This window comes from Pseudoliparis swirei, chromosome 4 (assembly GCF_029220125.1).
Source record: "Pseudoliparis swirei isolate HS2019 ecotype Mariana Trench chromosome 4, NWPU_hadal_v1, whole genome shotgun sequence".
NCBI lineage: Eukaryota > Metazoa > Chordata > Actinopteri > Perciformes > Liparidae > Pseudoliparis > Pseudoliparis swirei.
This window is the reverse complement of record NC_079391.1, coordinates 4,999,205-5,018,579: the sequence shown is the minus strand read 5'-3', so window position 1 is coordinate 5,018,579 and position 19,375 is coordinate 4,999,205. Positions and strand designations below refer to the sequence as shown.

General features: G+C 42.4%; 2 protein-coding genes across 5 annotated transcripts in view; both read left to right on the top strand.

Annotated features, from left to right (window-relative positions):
- Positions 1 to 13,998, top strand: part of LOC130193122 (RNA polymerase II elongation factor ELL2-like) — a 29,751-nt gene extending 15,753 nt beyond the window's left edge. The window contains exons 3-12 of the mRNA XM_056413471.1: positions 93 to 220; positions 1,731 to 1,894; positions 4,845 to 5,107; positions 6,741 to 6,865; positions 7,116 to 7,230; positions 7,761 to 8,268; positions 9,847 to 9,898; positions 10,653 to 10,824; positions 10,942 to 10,986; positions 11,737 to 13,998. Coding sequence (XP_056269446.1) covers positions 93 to 220; positions 1,731 to 1,894; positions 4,845 to 5,107; positions 6,741 to 6,865; positions 7,116 to 7,230; positions 7,761 to 8,268; positions 9,847 to 9,898; positions 10,653 to 10,824; positions 10,942 to 10,986; positions 11,737 to 11,847 — 1,683 coding nt within the window. The 3' untranslated portion in view covers positions 11,848 to 13,998. The remainder of the gene's footprint in view (positions 1 to 92; positions 221 to 1,730; positions 1,895 to 4,844; positions 5,108 to 6,740; positions 6,866 to 7,115; positions 7,231 to 7,760; positions 8,269 to 9,846; positions 9,899 to 10,652; positions 10,825 to 10,941; positions 10,987 to 11,736) is intronic.
- Positions 13,999 to 15,003: 1,005 nt separating this feature from the next.
- The window catches only part of wdr93 (WD repeat domain 93), an 8,614-nt gene continuing 4,242 nt past the window's right edge, over positions 15,004 to 19,375 (top strand). Inside the window, exons 1-11 of one of the 4 annotated variants that reach the window (XM_056413473.1) lie at positions 15,004 to 15,021; positions 15,590 to 15,694; positions 15,924 to 16,125; positions 16,268 to 16,332; positions 17,045 to 17,123; positions 17,222 to 17,301; positions 17,576 to 17,660; positions 17,839 to 17,953; positions 18,235 to 18,299; positions 18,478 to 18,567; positions 18,680 to 18,778. In XM_056413473.1, the coding sequence (XP_056269448.1) occupies positions 15,593 to 15,694; positions 15,924 to 16,125; positions 16,268 to 16,332; positions 17,045 to 17,123; positions 17,222 to 17,301; positions 17,576 to 17,660; positions 17,839 to 17,953; positions 18,235 to 18,299; positions 18,478 to 18,567; positions 18,680 to 18,778 (982 nt within the window). In that variant the 5' untranslated portion in view covers positions 15,004 to 15,021; positions 15,590 to 15,592. Of the gene's footprint in view, positions 15,022 to 15,589; positions 15,695 to 15,890; positions 16,126 to 16,267; positions 16,333 to 17,044; positions 17,124 to 17,221; positions 17,302 to 17,575; positions 17,661 to 17,838; positions 17,954 to 18,234; positions 18,300 to 18,477; positions 18,568 to 18,679; positions 18,812 to 19,375 lie in introns of those variants that run through there. The other 3 variants (XM_056413472.1, XM_056413474.1, XM_056413475.1) reach the window with 3 other exon arrangements.

The following is a 19,375-nucleotide window of genomic DNA, read 5'->3' as shown; positions in this document are numbered from 1 at the left end:
CAAGAACTGGCACACGGGTGACATTGTGCAACATTTTGGAAGTTTTCTGTTCATTAAAATCTGTATATTTCTCCTGTTCTTCCTCTACGCAGTACATCAAGATCCCAGCTCCCACGCCGGAGTCGCCCACCGCTCTTCGCGTCTTTTCCTTCTACTTGTCCAGCGACAGCAAAGACCAACCTCAAGCCAGCTTCGACTGCATCCACCAATATGTCGCGAGGTACCGAGTCAATCAAACTGAGAGTTACGGCTACTGTATGTTCATGCATTAAAGTGGAAATAATGCACTATTTATTTTTTTAAATCCCTGAAAATATTACCCTGATTTTAACCTGAGTCACGATCCCGTCCTATGCTGCGTTCACACCAGTTTACTCGCTTGACTATTTGTGGCTTTTTGCTTTATTCGCGCCTTAGAGGGGGCGGGGCTTATCTCTGTGGCTTTACTCCGTGGAAACAGTTATCATCTCCTTCATCCACCACGGAAAAACTCACCACTAGTTCTGCTTAATACTTGTTGAGGAAGTCCCACAGACGTCTGAACATCTAACGCCCTCGTGTTTGGGTTCATAACATTAATATAAATATATATTTATACATGACATCACCCGTAGGCTCACGCAGCTCTACGTCTGAATAACTGTCTCTTCCAGCTCCACTAGAGCAGCAGTTAGATTCACCAACGGAGGAGCAGCTCGACGCTGATTGGCTTTCAGAAACTCGGCGTCGGGCGAATTTCAATATTTCAACCTGAGGCGAATTTTCAAAAATGGCATCCATCGCAACCACTCTGTACGTTGACTTTGCTTATGTGCTCTACTCGCTTTTTGCAACGCTTTTGGTGTGAACGCAGCATTCAGCTCCAAAAAAATTTGTTTGCTCAAAATATATAAATATTTGCAAGGGCAAATAATTAATTAAGCATCTGCTTAATTGGCTAATGTTCCAGATCCATCAGTCACAACATATTCAGACGGTGTTTGAAAGGATCTACCTATCGGTACCTTGTTGTCATCTTCATAAGTCGCTAGTCTCTGTGGGCATCAAGAGAGACTTCCTGTACACAGGATGGGGGGGGGGGCACTTTTCTTTTTTTATTTCCTGTATATTTCTGGGCTGACCCTCTCAATACCGAGACCTTTCGATGCTTTGTTTACGGAGTGGATGTTCCTGGAAACAGAGTTATGCTCTGCTGCTGCCTCCTGCTGCCAGATGGCCGACTGTGGGCTGAACTCTCTGAGTCGTGGCTCCGCTCGGCATCTGGAGCCACGACAAACAACAGCGTCACAGCGTGAGGGGAAGCGAGATCCTGCTCTCGCTTTCCCTCACATTTCAGATATTTAGAGGGGAAAGAGGAGAAATCGTCACTCGTCGGTCCTGTTTTTTTAACGAGTGTTATGAATAAAGGGGAAAAACGTCTCTTTGCATCACAGTAAATCCTTGATTTATTGCATTAACGCAGACCAGCTTCTATTTTTACTTTATTGCCAAAGACGATCTTTGTTTTGCAGGAGCCAAGCTAATTATGGTGGTTTCCCACAGGCTCGAACCAGGATATGTGGCTTTCTCTCATATAGCTATATCTAGTGTGTGACTTAACACGCAGTAACCAGAGACCCGTCTGAGCCAGCTCTCGCCACACAGAGACACTTCATGTTGCATGGCGTCCATGTTGCTTCTGGGTCCCTCGTCTTCACTCTTTCGTCTCTCCGCGTCTGTTTTTTTCGCAGTGACGGCCGCGAGCAGCTGGAAGGTCAAGGCATCATCCAGGACAAGATCACGGTGTGCGCCACCGACGACTCGTACCAGATGACCCGCGAGAGGATGTCTCGGGTGGAGAAGGACAGCTGGAGCCGCTCCGCCATCGAGATCAAACCCGGAGCCACGCATCCGAGTGAGAATGTAGACCGGAGGAGGGTGTCTGAGGAGGAGAGGAGAAACACTCGTGGGGATGATGCATCTGCAGGTTTTAATGGGGGGGGGGGGGGGGGGGGGGGGCAAAAAACGCGTTGAGATAGATAGATAGATATATACTTTATTAATCCCCAAGGGGAAATTTGTCGTGACAGTAGCAGCAACACACAAGAATAAAAAACAAAACACAAAATATAAGAAACAGGGATGAAAGATATAGAAGTATACAAGTAAAATAAAAGTAAAATACAAAACAAAATATATATGTAAATATACAACACACATGCATACACAACACACAACAACACTGACAAATCAAATACAAAAATATTAAATATAGACAGAGTGCAAAAAGCAAAGTGTGTGTATGAGTGCAGAGCAAATGAAATGAAATGTGAGCTCGGGGAGAGGGATTCAATGTCGTCATAAAAAATAGAAATCTAATAGCGCCAATAAAAGCAAATGGGACTACGTGCCTCACATGAGACAATGCTGTGCTCGTTGCTTTCAAAGCTGGAAACCAGATCTTTTCCTATTTTGATGCGTAATGGAACCAGATGTGCAGGCCGCATTTTTAGGTTGTAGAAATAAGCTCTAGCTCTCCCTCTTTTTATCGATGTTGTATGATGTGTGCCTGCTCAGCCCTAGTTAGTCTCACCTCGACATCAAGAGTGTTTGGGTCACATGTAACTTTTGTTTTGGTCAAAGTCAGCCTCTGTTTTTAACCATCATTTCATCAGAGGTGGAAGGTCAAATCAAAGATTAAAAAACTGATTTATTCTCGGTGTCTGCTGTTGAGAAATGTAGTTTGATCTAGAAAGAGAGGGTGAGAGGGAGGGAGAGAGGGTGAGAGGGAGAGAGGGAGGGTGAGAGGGAGGGAGAGAGGGTGAGAGGGGGAGAGGGAGGGAGAGAGAGGGTGAGAGGGGGAGAAAGAGGGAGGGAGAGAGAGGGTGAGAGGGAGGGATAGAGGGGGAGAGAGGGGGAGAGGGGAGAGAGAGGGTGAGAGGGAGGGAGAGGGAGAGGGAGAGGGAGGGAGAGAGGGAGAGAGGAGAGGGTGAGAGAGGTGAGAGGAGGGAGAGGGGAGAGGGAGGAGAGAGGGAGGAGAGAGGGTGAGAGAGGGAGGGGGAGAGGGAGAGAGAGGGAGGGGGAGGGAGAAGGAGAGAGGGAGTGAGAGGGAGAGAGAGAGGTGAGAGGGAGAGAGAGAGGAGAGAGAGGAGAGAGAGAGGGATAGAGGGAGGGGGAGAGAGAGAGGAGAGGAGGAGAGGAGGAGGGAGGAGAGGGAGAGGAGGAGAGAGAGGAGAGGGAGAGAGGAGAGGGAGAGGGAGAGAGAGGGAGAGAGGAGGGGAGAGGGTGAGGGAGGAGGAGAGGGAGAGAGGAGAGGGAGAGGGATAGAGAGAGGGAGAGGGAGAGAGAGGGATAGAGGGAGGGAGAGGGTGAGAGAGGGAGAGAGGGAGAGAGGGATAGAGGGAGGGAGAGAGGGTGAGAGAGGGATAGAGGGAGAGAGGGTGAGGGAGATAGAGGGTGAGAGGGGAGAGAGAGGGATAGAGGGAGGGAGTGAGAGGGGGAGAAGGAGAGAGAGAGGGGGAGTGAGCGAGAGGGGGAGAAGGAGGGAGAGAGAGGGAGAGAGAGTTTGACGGGGGGGGGGGCCTCTAAAATATGGCCTCCGAAGATGAACCGTGAGCTCCATGGGGCTTTAACTAGTTTTATTTATTTTCTGCAACAACTTAATGATGACATAGAAAGGTCTCACTTTTCAAAACAAGTTACCTCGAGGTTTCACGATGTCCTAGAACTTAATGATACCGTCCAACATATGAATGGTATGAGAGGAAACATGAACTGGGAAGATACTTTCCTTCTTTCCTTGGCAATTGTTACATAATGAAGCTTCTTGGCTTGAGTCTGGAGCTCCGGGGAAGATTAAAACTCTGGGTGGTAGAGACCAAATTCAGACGGTGGCCGTTGTGTAACATCGGGAGGAGATGACCGATGCAGCCCGTGTGGCCGGAGGGGGAACAGTTCATGACCGAGGAGATGCTCATGAACACTGCATGTTCTCGGCCGTGCCAGAACACACGCTGCATGCGTCCCTCACCACGAGTTTCACTCATACCGTGTCTTGATTTATCAGGATTAATGGCCGTCGTCATGGTTGTGTTGGTTTCACTTGGCAGGAAAAGGAAAAGAGTTATTTTTCCTGTAGCGTTGCCCCGACGATGACCTTCAACGAGCAGGTTAACCTGTCATGGGATGGGGAGGGATGGAGGGAGAGAGGGAGGAAGGGGGAGGGAGAGAGGGAGTGTGAGGGAGAGAGAGAGAGGGAGGGAGAGAGAAGGAGAGAGGGAGTGTGAGGGAGAGATGGAGGAAGGGGGGAGGGAGGGAGAGAGAGAGGGAGGGAGAGGGAAGGAGAGAGGGAGTGTGAGGGAGAGAGACGTAAACAATGATCAATGTGGTGTTTACATCTGATGACAAATAGCTGCAGGTCTACATGTTCATGTGAGCTGGTTAAAGGTTATATTATTATAATTATTAATTAATAATGAAAGTATTAAATGGAGCCGTCATCAGTTGTTCAGACCAGAGAGTTCACTGCCAACGCTTCAAGAGCAACGGTGAGAATCCAACCGTCTTCTTGTTGTTTGACCTCCGATGTAAAAATGTTGTTTACACATTTCGCTGGCGTCCCGTTTCCTCACTCGGGGCTCACGGATCACTTCTCATCAGCTCGAGTTTAAACTCTAAATATCTGGAAATTCCTACGATTAGAGTGAGTCACTGAGACACATTTGAACATGAGGAATTGTTTTGGATACAAAAATCACCGCGACAAACAACGTTTTAAACTTAATGCAACTTAATCGCCACAATAATGACGGACGAGCCTCTCGTTCATCGTGTTCTCTCTCTCCACCGTTCCTTTTTGCTTTCAGCTAAATGTGTCAAACTCCACAAGAGGCCGGCCCCGCCGTCTGCATCAGACGGCAGCTTCCATAAGCAGTCGGCCACCAACAACAACAACAACAACAACAACAACAACAAGAAGATGGCCGCGCCGACCCAGAAGCCCTTGCGGGAGCGCATCGTGCACCTCCTCGCTCTCAAGCCCTACAGGAAGCCGGAGCTGCTGCTGTGGCTGGAGAGAGAGAGAGCCGGGCCGAGGGACAAGGCCGAGCTGGGCGCCACGCTGGAGGAGGTACGGCGTGATGTTTGTTTGTTTGTTTGTTTGGTCCATTTTTACGTCCAGGATCCAAACCGTGTGGACACTGTTTCCTCGTGTTGAACTAAACGTTTTCACACCGCCGGCCCATCTGATGTGAATAAAGACGACAGCTTTACGGACGCCACCGACACGTCGTAAAAAACACCGTCAACGCCGAGAAACAGACGTCCAACAAGAAAAGAAAATGAACGCGAAAGTTTGCCAGCTGTGCTTTAATAAAAACTTGAGATCTAAGTGTGTGTGTGTGTGGGTGGGTGTGTCTTTGAGTATGTGTGTGTGTGTGTGTGTCTTTCTCTCTCTGTATATTTGTATGTGTGTCTCTCTGTGTATGTGTGTGTGTGTCTCTCTTCCTCTGTGTGTGTGTCTCTCTCTTTCTCTCTTTGTGTAAGTGTGTGTGCGTGTCTCTCTCTCTGTGTATGTGTGTGTGTGTCTCTTTCTGTGTGTGTGTGTGTGTCTCTCTCTCTGTGTCTATATGTGTGTTTTTCTCTGTGTATGTGTGTCTCTGTATGTGTGTGTGTGCCTCTGTGTATGTGTGTGTGTGTGTGTGTCTCTCTCTGTCTCTCTCTCCCTCTCACGCTCCCTCTCTCTGTCTATTTCTCTCCCTCTCCCCCCCCGTCTCTGTATTTAATGTCTCTGTCTCTGTCTCTCTCTCCCTCTCTCTGTCTATTTCTATGTCTCTCTCTTTCTCTCTCTCTCTCTCCCTCTCCCTCTCTCTGTCTCTTTCTCTCTGTCTCTCTCTGTCTCTCTCTCTCCCCCCCCTCCCCCCATCTCTGTATCCACTGCCCCTGTGCTTGTTGATGTGTGCGCCCTGCATGTGGTTTTCGTGTCCGTGCATGTGTGTAATTAGGTCGATGCTGTAATTGTCTCTGCAGAGCTTGTGTTTGCCGAGGGGCGGAGCCTCAAAGATAAACGTCCTGGAGAAAGTCGGTCTGATGAGATTAGAGAGGAGGTTAAAGCCCCAGACTCTAAGTTTGGAACAGAATCTCAGAAATTATTATATATATTATTTGTTTTCAAGAGTGTTGAACGTGCAACTTTCCGCACATCCAGGAATCGTAGTTAGTGACGAGTGTTAATATTTTACTCGCTTATTACAAATAAGGCGCCATATTGCTGGGCCCGTTGAAGGGAGGCACCAGAGAACCAGGACTGAGCCGAGGGCCGACTGTCGGACCCCGCTGCAGTAAAAAATGCTTTTTATTCCAGAGAGATTCTGGCGCTCGCAAACATTATCGCTTTTCTCCACACAGGGGGCGCCAAATTCAACACAAAATGAATGTTCCTCGTAATATCTTAGGTATTGAATAATTACAGTTTCTATAAATGCGGTGGTTGATTTATCCTGATAACGCAAGTTTGGATCTAGCCCAAATGTGGTGGTTAAAAAAATAAAAGCTGGAATATTACGATATTGTTATTTTTACACGGACCGTCAAAACAAAAACAAAAAAATTTTCTCGGGGGGACTCGCCATAAATTCTAGGACATTCATTTACATAATCTAATATTACATCAAAGCAATAGATTGAAAAATTGCATTAAGAAATTAAATACTTTAATGGGAGTGAGAAGTAAAATCTTACGGGGTGTTTTTTTATTATTTCAGGTGGCCAAAGTGAATCCCAAAGACAGCAGCTACCTGCTGAGGGACGACTTCTACAAGCATGTGCAGAGGGACTGGCCCGGGTACAGCGAGGAGGAGAGGCAGCAGATCAGCAGGCTGCTGGCCAGGTGGGTCAACGGGCCTCTAATTAAATTAAATACCTGACACTCTCGACCTAATTTTATTTTGAAGGTGTGGCTCTTCACTTAGACGATATATCTCGGAAGTGTAAAATCTCTTTCCCTTTCTTCTCCACATCTTCATCCACACTTTTCTAAAAGTGTTAATCGACAATAAGAAACCAAGAAAAGTGTAATCTTTTTTTTGTCTCACCTGTGAATTGTCTTTTGTCTTTTGGTCTTTCTTCCTGTTTGACAGGAAGTTGCAGCCGCTCATCGGCCACCAATCGAAGAATCTTTCAGAAAATGTGTCGACACCGAAGACCTCGGAGGAAACGGCGCTGCATCACAGCACAGCAAAAAACACTGCGGTGGTAAATGGACATTATAGTTATTAATATTTAAACGTGTGAAAGTGACCAATCAGTTTTTAAAATTGTTTTTCAACAGAAACATCATATCAATAAGTCTCTCTCTGACCGGCCTCACCTTGGCGTTACACACCAACGCTTTCGTCCGACAGACTGATGCAATATTGATGTGTGTAGCCATGTATATAATTGTCAGATATATGTATATGTATATATATATAAATATACAGTATATGTATATATATATGGATATATGTGTATATATATACAGTGTATATATATGTATATATATATATATATATATACATATACATACAGTATATATATATATCTATATATATGTAAATAAGTATATGTTATAGACTGATGACTTATACACCGTACAGGTAAAGGCTCTAAATGGTATTTTGGAAATATTTTCACATCAGCTCCACAAGCTAAGTGGTAGCGGGGGTTGATTCTGTGGTCTTATAAAGAAATAATAAAAAGATATTTATGTTTATGTTTGTCTTTTTTTTTTTTATCCTTCAAAGAAACGTCCCGTGCCTTTCGACTCACTGGACAGGCTGACCGTCAAGAGACAGAGATGTGCGGACCAGAGGTTGCAACAGCAGCCCGGAGTCAACGGCCCGCCGGACCACAAAGGACACGACGACATCGCGGCCCCGACGCTCAACGCCAGCTTCCACACAAAGACTGAGTTCCAACGGACGAGTAACCAAAGCGGCTCGCCGGGGGGCCACGGGGGCCACGGGGGCCACGTCGGCCACGTCGGCTTTCCCGTGACGCACAAACTGTCCGGCGCCTCCGACGCACCCGTCTCGGAGAGCGGAGACCAAGAGCCCAAAGGAAGCAGCGACCAGACCCCTCGGGGGGCCCCCGACTGCGCTCGCCAGCAGCAGCAGCTCGCCATCAGTCAGCACAGGAAGAAGAAATCCAAAAAGCACAAAGACAAGGAGCGGGAGAGGTTAAAAGACAACAAGGGCAGCGAATGGTTCGAGACGAGTCCCGACCTCAAGCGGAGCCTCGACAAACTTGACAGTAAGCCCCCTTTTTTATTTTTTATTTGACTGATTCTTGATGTTTGAATTTGCTGGTCGACCATTCACTCGACCTGCATGTATGTCTTTTGTTGTTGTTTGGCTGTGTCTGGTTTAGACACACAGAAACATAAGGGTTCTTAAATGGTTCTACTAAGAACCATCACCTACTGAAGAACCTTTCTTTCTTTTGAGACACCTTTATAGGTTCTTTAAAGAACCCTGGTTTGAATGGTGGAACCAAAAATGGTTCTTCTATAATCTATGGCATCACTCCGAAGAACCGTTTTCGGTTCCAGATGGCACCTTACTTTGTGTCTATATTTCATTTACTCTGCATGCTTTTATGTTCTGTGTCTCTGACATGATGTTTTTATTCTGTCCATTTTAACAGAGTTCTCCCTTATTTTATTTGCTTTGTCTGTTTTGTGTGTCTCTTCTCGTTGCATGTCTTGTTCGTACTTGACGACGTCTAAGAGTATATTCACTATTCTCACTATTAATTGTTTGCGCACCCTTTGGAAAGCCTAAATATTTTACACACATTGTAATCTTATGTTTTTAGGTGAAAAAATAGCCTCTTGGCTAATAGATCTGGCACAGACATGTTTTTAATAATGTTTACTGTGCCTTATCATATAAACTCCCAAAACATGTTAGCGTGAACACCGTTCGATGAGGTCCTGAGAGCCAAAGTCGCGATGAAGAGGCTTGTTGAGGGATTTCAACCACACTTCATATTTCACGATCAACTCTTGGAGTTCGGAGACGTATTACTCCATTGCTTCGATTTAATTCATTTTATTTTATACAGCCCAATATCACAAATTTCCGAATTTACCTCAGAGGGCTTTACAATGTGTACACATAGACAGCCGTGACCTTTGACCTTTCACATCGGATCAGGAAAAACTCCCATGAAATAGAAAGGAAAAAAAAAATTCACATGGGAAAAAAGGGAAGAACCCTTCAGGAGAGCAACAGAGGGGGATCCCTCTCCAGGATGGACAGAAGAATAGACGTCATGTGACCAGAAGGAATCATTACAGAGTTACATAAACACATGAAACGAATGTGTATGAATAGTTCATAATAGGAATGATCCACAATCTCTGACTATCTGAATATCACATCTGTTATATGGCCTCATCTCCAAAACACACTGTTTACTCTCCTCCTATACTTGCCGACAAAATAACATGTTACCCACACAGCTGATGACCAGTTGTGTGTTGGGTCTCTGACGGAGCCCTCGGGTTCATTTATGAAACATAATCTCATGAGCATGACTGTGCCGGCTCCCTTAAGTCCGTTCTCTTGGGTCCGCCGTGTGTTATGTGGATGATTGACTCAACAACAGCCCGACCAGTGCTTTGCGTCTCTAAGCTGTCGGGTCTCCTGATACCCACAAGCTCTTAGAGGCGGACACACACACACACACACACACACACACACACACACACTCTTAATGCTGCGTTTTGCAAAAACAAAAATACGATTGCTTAACATTCAGATGATGACAAAGTGTCCAACAGACAATGACTCGACCTGAGCTCGTTATCCTGTGCTTTCATTCCAGATCCCGACATCACGAATGCTGAGGCCTCTGAGGAGAAGCCCGATTATGTGAAGTGAGTGTAAACATGTTTTTTTTTGGTTATAATTTTGTTGTGCTCCCCAATGCGTCGTAACAAGTTCCAGTTTTCACTGTTTTTGAAATTATTTTTCTCTCCATTCACAAGAGCAATTATAATCCAGAGTTTACAGTGGTTGGTGTTGTTGCGCAATAGCAGAGGGCCTGTGTTTATTGCACTTGTGGATATGCATAACCGTTTCTACTGAAACATTCAATAAACGGTTGTGTCCAGTGATGAAATACGAGTGCACTCCTTTTATCTTTATATTTGGCAGCATTCCAAATCACGTACTTTTGCTTTTCTTTAAACACACTTCTGCATAAAGCATACAAATGCATTCAATTTGGACTTCATCATTAAATTGCACCTTGAACTTTTGACCCTTTTGCACATATTTGGGGTGACTGTGCGTCAGTGGTTAAAGTATGTATTTCTATCAGGGGGTTGGCGGTTCAATCCCTGTCCTTGAGCAAGACACTTAACCCTGAATTGCTCCCCGTATGTGTATGAATGTAACATGTAAAGTGTCTTTGAGTACCTTTAAAAGGTGCTAAATAATTAAATGTATTATTATTATTATTATTATTATGATATGAGAGTACTGAATCTTCTGGCAAACTAAATAGTATGTTAGTGTGAGACTTATCAGCGCACAGCATATCTGTGTCTCAATGCTGCCACCGTGTGTCTCAAAGAGGTACTACATAAACAGTATAGTTATAGTTGTGGTCCGTGTGTCTCCTTATAGAACATATGGCGCCATCATGAGTTTGGAGCAACGTGGGCGGTACCAGGAGGACTTCTGTGCAGAGTATGACGAATACAAAGACCTCCACTCCAGGATCGCCACCATAACTCACATGTTTGTGCAGCTGGGCTCCAAAATGAAAAGCTTGCCCCCCGGCACACGACAATATAAGGTACATATTTACAACCAGGTCTGATCTGATGCAATGCTATCGTTTCAACAGTATCGTTTTATGCAACGCAATTAATATTTGGTAAATAACCCAACTGTGTTTTTTTGGATCATTTAGATAATGGAAGAACAAATACTTGAAAAGTACAACAAGTATCGAAAGGTAGGTCAAACATTTAGATGGTTTATTTTGTTGGATTTGTTTCATGCTCACACCTGGTAGCCCGTGAAGTGAGGTAAGGGGCTATAAGCCCCGCCCCTTCTGGACTCTTCTGGTCCAATTTGGTGTGATCCCATCACAAGATGGAAACTCAACAACTGTCTTCACATATATTCTGCAATTGCTCCACACGTTTACACCTCTAACCTCATCAGTGAAGATATTCTATATCCTCTAGTCCAGGGGTCGGGAACCTATGGCTCTTCCGGTGACGGCATATGGCTCCCAGACAATTTTGAGTTGAAAAAAAAAAAATCTCCGCTCGCCCCCCTGTAATTTTCTCTATCGCGCCAGATTACAGCAGAAGTAATTTAAGGTCCTTTTCTTAAAGACGTCTTTATTCTTTTATTAAACTAAACGTCTGTTATTGATCATCTCCACACAGCAGCATGTCATTTCTGTCTTAGGAAAAGGACCACTACTCCCGTCTCGCGCGCCACAGAGCTCACCTGCCCCCCCCCCCCCCCCCCCACCCCCGTAGCATCATGCACCACCAGAAGTCTCATTAAAAGCAAGACATATTTATTATATGTTAAAAATACTATATGGCTTTCAATGAAATATATTTAGAAATATTTGGCTTTTATGGCTCTACCAGTCAAAAAGGTTCCTGACCCCTGTTCTAGTCTATATACTAACTGTGACAGACTTTTTTGTTGTTGTTGTTGTTGACACTCTCTCTTCACTTCGTAGAAGTTCCCAGGCTACCGGGAAGAGAAGAAACGCTGCGAATACCTCCACGAGAAACTGTCCTCCATCAAACAGCTGATCATGGACTACGACGTCTCTCGGGCTTCTTCATAGCATCGGCTCTCCCTCTTTTTTTTATCAGATTGCTTTTTATGGAACGCTCTTTAAAATCGCCCGAATGTTTGTTTTTTGCCCAGGTTGTTCAAACCAGTGTCAGTGTCGGCCATTTTAATGGAAATATGTAAGAGGGAAAGCAAATATGACTTTAATTGACTTTGTTTTTGACGTTTGTTGTCAAACATTGCCCGAGGCAGTGTTCTCCTGTCCATTTTTTTTAATAGATTGAAAGACATTTTAAATTCCATATCAAAGTTGTCTCATTCATTCGATTTGAAGCGGCCCAGTGCAACAACAACAAAAAATAATTTTATTTCAGGTCTTATTATATAAACGTTGTGAGATAATTCGACTTGAACCCTTAAATGTTTCAGGCGGGGTTTTCTGGAAGCAAAAAAAAGTTTAAAGCCGTTTCAGGATACTGAAACTTGATTTTTAATAAAAAAAACCTTTAAAAGAAAAAAATTGAAAACAATTTTTGTATCGGAAACAAGAAAAAATCATTTTACTCCATGGTAGAAAAAATTATTTGTAGGTTATGTATAAAGTGTTTTTGCAATACAAGCAGTAAGGGGGGGTCGTACTTTCCACCTGAATTCATCTGATATAGATTTCTCTAATTCTTGATAATAAAATACAGCGAAAAAATGGTTTAAGATTTAGTTGATGCTATCTCCCAAATGCACTTGTGTTTTAAAGTATTTATTCACCACTCCCCTTTCTTTTGAGTGACGGGTAAAGGGACCAACATGGTCGGCCTTGATGGCTGTTGTACTATATGTGAAGAAAGACGATTTCCCTCCTCAAAGACATTCATGACGTTGTTTATCGGGCCCTAATTCTAGTTTACAGTATTCCAACCCACTGGGTGTCTTTCTCTCTCTTTTTTCATCTTCCTTTTAGAACTACTGATGTATTTATTTATAAGCCACCTGCCTTTATTCTGTGCTGTTTGTCTCATTAGATCAAAGCGCTGTTCCAAGTAGCTGGATTGGAGATCGTGAGCAGATCAGAAGGTTTTTACCAACATGTTGCGTAACCGTGTCGCCTGAATGGGATTATCATGAAAGAGTTGTGGTACTACGTCAAACACTTGAGGTTTTTAATCCTTCAGTTTCCAGTTAATTATCATCGCCCATTCATTATATATATTTTTTTTAATTGCACTTAACCCAGACAGACTATTTAAAAAAATATTCATGCAGATTGTAATCGTCCAGAATGTTATCACGCATTCAAATGACATGGAAGCCTTATTAATATTACACTTTTATAGAAAAAAATCTAAAAAACTGCCAATATCAACAAGAAGTCATCATCCACACACATCTGTTGTCTGCCTTATATTAGCTGTAACATTTAAACTTGTTTTTAGGCATTTCTCTGTTCAAATGAATGCCGACAGTGGCTTTCCCACACGTTTCATAATGTAATTAAATAAAAAATAAAGAAGTGTAATGCACAGTTTGATTGGCTATGACATCATTGCGCCTTCTTTCGTTGCATTTGTAAACCTTCTCTGTTTTTTTTAAATCATCATTGAGATGTGGTTTCATTGTGAATACCACTTCCTGTTGACAGCTCCGAGCACATGGAGAAGTTTGATTGGTCGATCGTCTCCAGAGGGAGTTTCTACTATATATTTCAAGCACACACAAAAAAAGCATTGTAAAAAATATTCAATTCAAATCATGTAGTGGGTGGGAATTATTACAAGGTTTTCAGAGAGGAGACGGTTATAATGGCATCAAGTGGTTGATTTTGGAAGACCATAATTATCTGTGGGTTATTGAGCTTGATGGAGACCTATCTGTGGGATATGCGTGTTGGATAAATTAATTACTGGTCTTGAAGAGGGAATATTTTGTTTCCAAAAGCATTACATTAAGTGTATCTATCTGTGCAAGTCTTAATCACAAGCTACAAGAAAAAAAAAAGAAAAAAAATCATGAAGTGTTTTTTGGACTGGAGATATTTTATTTATGAGGCACCAGCACAGTCGGTGTTTTTTGTTGTTTTTGTACTACGTACCTGCTGAAGGCCTCGTGTTCGTCACAGAGGAGTCTGATGAAAAGAGTATATGTTTTATGAACTGCATTTTACAGACGTGTATACCTCCTTTTCCTGTGAATAAAAACATCAAAGTGATTTTGTTTCCTAGCCTTTCTCTTTGAATGTTTCCGATGCATGTAATCTCCGCCATTCATTGATATTATAATTAATGTTTTCTTTAATCGCAACGTCGCGCAGTCGTCTGAAAATCGACTGCACTGTGATGTTTTTGACGCATTTGCTGGTTTATTGATTAGGTGTCTGAAACGAGATATAATGGCTCATGGGATGATGAAATCCCAGAAATGATTGAAGGCACACACAAAAACATGCAGTATTTCATAAGACTCAACACTACATTAAATGGTACTGCTTTCAAATAATGTACCTTTTTATTAATGGTAATAAATTGTATATAATTACTTCAGAAACATTTTATGCATAATGTATTAAACCACACTGAACTTTTGACATGTGATGTCGAGGTCTTATTAGTTCTTCAATTAATCTCTAAGGATCTATAATGCAACTTGTGTATAATTGCAAACGCGATGGCTTATTTAGAAACATTGCAACTCAACATTTACAAGTTATTACCCAATATTTTATAAGATATTTATATTATAATTTTGTTTGCAACCCAGACAGAAATTATTCTTATTAATGGGTTTTTTTCATTATTCAACAGCAATATTCCCATCAACCATTAATATAACAATAAGTTACGTTGCACATGTTCCTCACTGTTTATTCTACAGAGCTCCTTATTATTATTATTTTTTTTTTAATACCTTTTTTAAATTGTTCATACTGATCATGGGAGATGAATACGATTGAAGCTTCTGATGTTGGACAGATACCGGAAGTGGTTTAGTCGTGGCGGCATCCGGTGAGCCGTAAAGAAGACTAAAACAATTATGTGGAGGAACAAAAAATAAAAACATTTAGCACTGATAGTGTAAACCAAAAAATAATACCTGAACCGTCAAATACATTTTTTACAATGTCGCTGGAGGTGTTTCTCTGGGCAGCAGTTGGCCTTGCTTTACGACAGGTTGTCCTGACGACCGGTTGACATGACGACCGCGGTTAGCAGCAGCTGGCTGGAGGGACACGGAGGTAAGACGCTGGCTCCCACCAACGGGAGACATTTAAAATACATTTAAAAGACATTTAAAGGACATTTCACAGCGAACCATAAGTCACTGTGAGCTCTTCTTTACTTCCGTTTGTGCTGCCACGTTAATGTTAACGGTTAACGGGAGAAGATCACGTGCCTCTCTTTCTCAGCCGGATACTGACAACTGACGTCATTTAATTTGGTCATTATCTAATTATATATTCAACAAATATAACGATCATATTTGTTTCATACAGTGTTGATTTTTTTCAGAAGTACCATACACAATGAGGTTTTTTTGTTGCTTTTAACATAATAATAACTGTAAATTAATACCAATAATTACTTTGTCCATTGTGATGGTATTTTGTATATGTGGAACTAGTAATAAAGGATTAAAGTACTTATTGCACCACAGCATGTATGTCTGCATGGTGAGACACAACATAATGGGTGTATTAAAGAGATTTCCTGTAGATTTCCTTTATATCTTGCACATATATAAAAAATGCATCAGGTTACCGAAGAAAAACATGTTTGACTGACATGTTTTTGCATTATTCATAGAGGATGTCCATGTACACAAGAGAAGGTACACCCCCGGACTCAGAAATGAAAGCAGCCTGCGAAACAGAGAAAACAACTAGTCTGAATCCATCCGCTGCCACACAGGTACAAGATATCTCTGACATGTGATGTTAAAACTGCAAATATTTCACAAACCATCTTGCATAAATGCTTGTTAAACTTTGTATTTATTAATAAATACAGTCACGGCTATTTATGGAGCCCACAAATATATCCAAAAGGCACTTTGCATGACACAAGGGCTTTTTTTCCTCTTTTTTTATTCATGGTGATAATAAAGTGATTAAATAAAAAAACGTGAGGAATCTGTCAGCTTCCAGTGAGCACCAACTGCCTGGCGTGCTCGGAGGACGGCAGGTACCTGGGCCTGGGTCACGCCCTCGGGTTGTCCGTGTGGAGCGCATCTTCTCTGCTCTGCGCTGCAGAGTGGAAGCAGGACGCCCTGGAAGTCACCTCCATCCAGATGACCGCGATGGGCGAGAGCGCCTACATGCTCGGCGCCGTCGACGACATGGGTGGGTGTAGCGCGCCTCTGCATCAACAAATTAACATATGCAGATTTACGCTTGAATTGTTTTATTCTAGAGACATGAAATGTGACTGAGGCGATAACACCTGGCTGTACGCTGTATCAGCTGCTCTCATCTTTCCCTGCAGGTGTTGCCCGAGTCTTTGCATATCACCGTGAAGCGATTCACCCCCTTAGCGTTATTAACACCATGGTGTGTATATAAATCTTATTTCTTGATACACTCAAAGAAATAACTTGTAGGATTTACTTAATAAAATCCTCGTAACAATTTGCACTAACACTAATTAAGTAACTTTTACTGTTGAAGGATTAAGTAAATCCTACTAGACAGTGTGAAGTATAACATACTTAATTTTAGACTAAATAACCATGAATATACTCAGTAATTGTTACTTAATTATGCTTAAACATAACTCATATTTATTTAGCTAATTAAGTAAAGTCTACTTAACTTTTTCACAAACAGGAATTTCAATGTTATGAAATTATTAAGTAAAATCTATCGTTTAGAGTTATGAATTGACTAAGTAGATTTTATTATACTTTTTCATTTGCAATTACTTAATTGTATGATATTACATTACTTATTATAATTATGTATATTTTCTTAATACTCTATATATATATAATATATATATAGAAAAAAATGCTCTGTAGGTATACCCTTGTATATATATATATACAAGGGTATACCTACAGAGCATTTGTTCTTCTTTTTTTGTTATGGTTTGCAAAATGATGTGTATATTTATAGGATGTACTTATTTTTTTTTTTATTAATCTAATACTTTTAGGAATTGAACAAATATAAAATATTAAAATTAAAATTAAAAAATTAAAATAATATAAAAATAAATATTAAAATAACTGTTTTAGCTTTCTTTTTCTTCTCTCATCACCAGGAAAATATCAACAAAAGGAGCATTTGCTTGACATTTGAACTGTCTGAAGGGGGAGATTATGCAGCTGCGTCAATCAGCTGTAAGCGAGGACTTCACTTCCTGTTTGTAATTTACAATTTTTAATTAAAGATTTCACGTTCAAATATTCACGCGACGAGTTGTGTACCTGTCCGTCAGGTAACGGCGCCGCTTGGCTCGAGGTGTTCCACTTGCCCTCAGAAGCGTGGCTCAAAGAGATGGAGACGGCACAGAAGCAGGTAGTGCACTGGGAGGCTGGTTTAAAGATGACTGTTTATTGGGCGTTAAATCTGGCAACAGTTACACTTTATGGTCATACATTTGCCAAATGCAACCAGAGTGGCTGTCTTTTTACAATTGTGATCTTTGTGCACATGTAGCACAATAGATATAAATTCAGGTCCCCCTCCTTTTTTTACTGTTATTATAGATTTTTAAATACAACTGCTGCCAACAATATTACATTACACGGTCAGCTTCAGGCAGTTGGAATTTGTTTTGTTTCATCCTCAGGACCCAAACTCATCTGAAGACGTGGATATGAAATGGTCTCCGGTTGCAGTTGTGATTAAAATCAAGCCACCCAAAAATCCAGCAGGTGTAATTTTTATCAGCAAACAGTGTTAACAATTATAGTGTGTCTAAAAATCCAATTACAAACTGTATCTCTCTTGTTTTAACGACTGTTTTTTAATGTTTTTTTAGGTTTTTACAAAAAACACGAGCTCACATTGCAGTGAATAATCCATACCCGGTGTGTTTCTGCCCTCCTTCAGGCCCGCTGGATGGTCCACTCGAGCTGTTCAGGACGACGGATTGGTTCTCACGCCTCTCGGCTCAGGAAGTCGACCGAGATGCAGGAAACACGAAGGAAAAGAGTGAAAGCCCACCGTAGGATGAAGTCTACTCAAACACATCCGGCATGTCACCGCGAAGCTGCTTTGACCCGTCGTGGATTTAATACATTTAATCATCACATGGTCCTTGACGGAATAATAATACTTTTTGCATGAATGTATTTTTAAACCTTGGGCTTCGGACCCCCTGACTCCATCCCAAAAAAAAACAAATGGTGCTGTTAATTATAATTGCCTTGTGAATCATGTGAATGATGTAAATACAGATGCTCTAAACCTTCTGGTCTCAGATCAGTTTCATGGAATCTTTTTCAGACGTTGCACGCAGCACTTCCTTTGGCCTTGTGGCCCGTTTCCCGGTGGCAGTAAAGCAAAGCCAGGTTTGCATTGGAGGGGGGAGGGGCAGCTTCTTTTCCTCCAGTATCTGTGATTCGAGTCTTGACTTAGTGCTTTTCCTGCGATCCGCTTCTCTTTGAGAGCCTTTTTGAATAAAATATTTGCCTAAAAGTTTAGTTGCCAGCTTATTCATACCCCGTTTCATCTGTGATCCGTTCTCAGCGGGAGGGCCGGTTGCCGTCAGCGTGTGGTGGAGCGGCAGCCAGAACCTTCTTCAGTATTCGCTGCACAAAGCACCGAAAAACAAAACAGGCACGCCGCTATCTGCTCGACGGCTGCGGTTACAAGTTGTCATCCACTGTGCTTTTGTTCTTTGTACGAGGTAACACGCAAACTTCTCCGGTTCTGACCCTTTCTGACACAGATGTGGAACCCGTGCCAGATGTGTTGTGGCCCAATGCAAAGACGATCCTCTGCTCGGCGGTCAGCAGGTGCAGCCGGTTCGTGGCTCTGGGGCTGGAGGGTGCGTTGGTGTGTGTGTGGGACAGGAAGTCTGGTGAGCACATCCTACATCCTACATTTTGGGACTACAGATGAAAAATAGCCTCTTGGCTAACTCTGGCACATTTACTGAAATGTTGTTATTAATGTGCACTGTCCCTTATTAAATAACTCTCCCCCCCAAAAAATGCAAGTATTTATAAAATGTCATCCAATCTGACCCCAGTGTCGTTTATCGTCAGCACGACATTTCAATCAAGAGCTTTCAATTAAGGGTTTTCAAATAATCTGCAAGCCTCATATTCTTGCCTATGAAGTCAAGTTTGCGCACGGTAAGAAGAACATGATGGAGAGAATATTTCTACTTTCACACTTCCATGATTAAATGAATTATAACGAGCTCTATTTAGGATTTCCCAAAAATAAATTTAACTGAAAAGCAATAATGAGGCTGAATCAGTCTGTGGGGCAAAATGCAATAACACACTTAGTGTGTATGTGTGTGTGTGTGTGTGAGAGTGAGAGAGTGAGTGTGAATGTGTGATTGTGTGAGTAAGGGTGTGTGGGTGGGTGTGTGCGTGTGTGTGAGTGAGTGTGTGAGTGAACGTGTGAGTGAGTG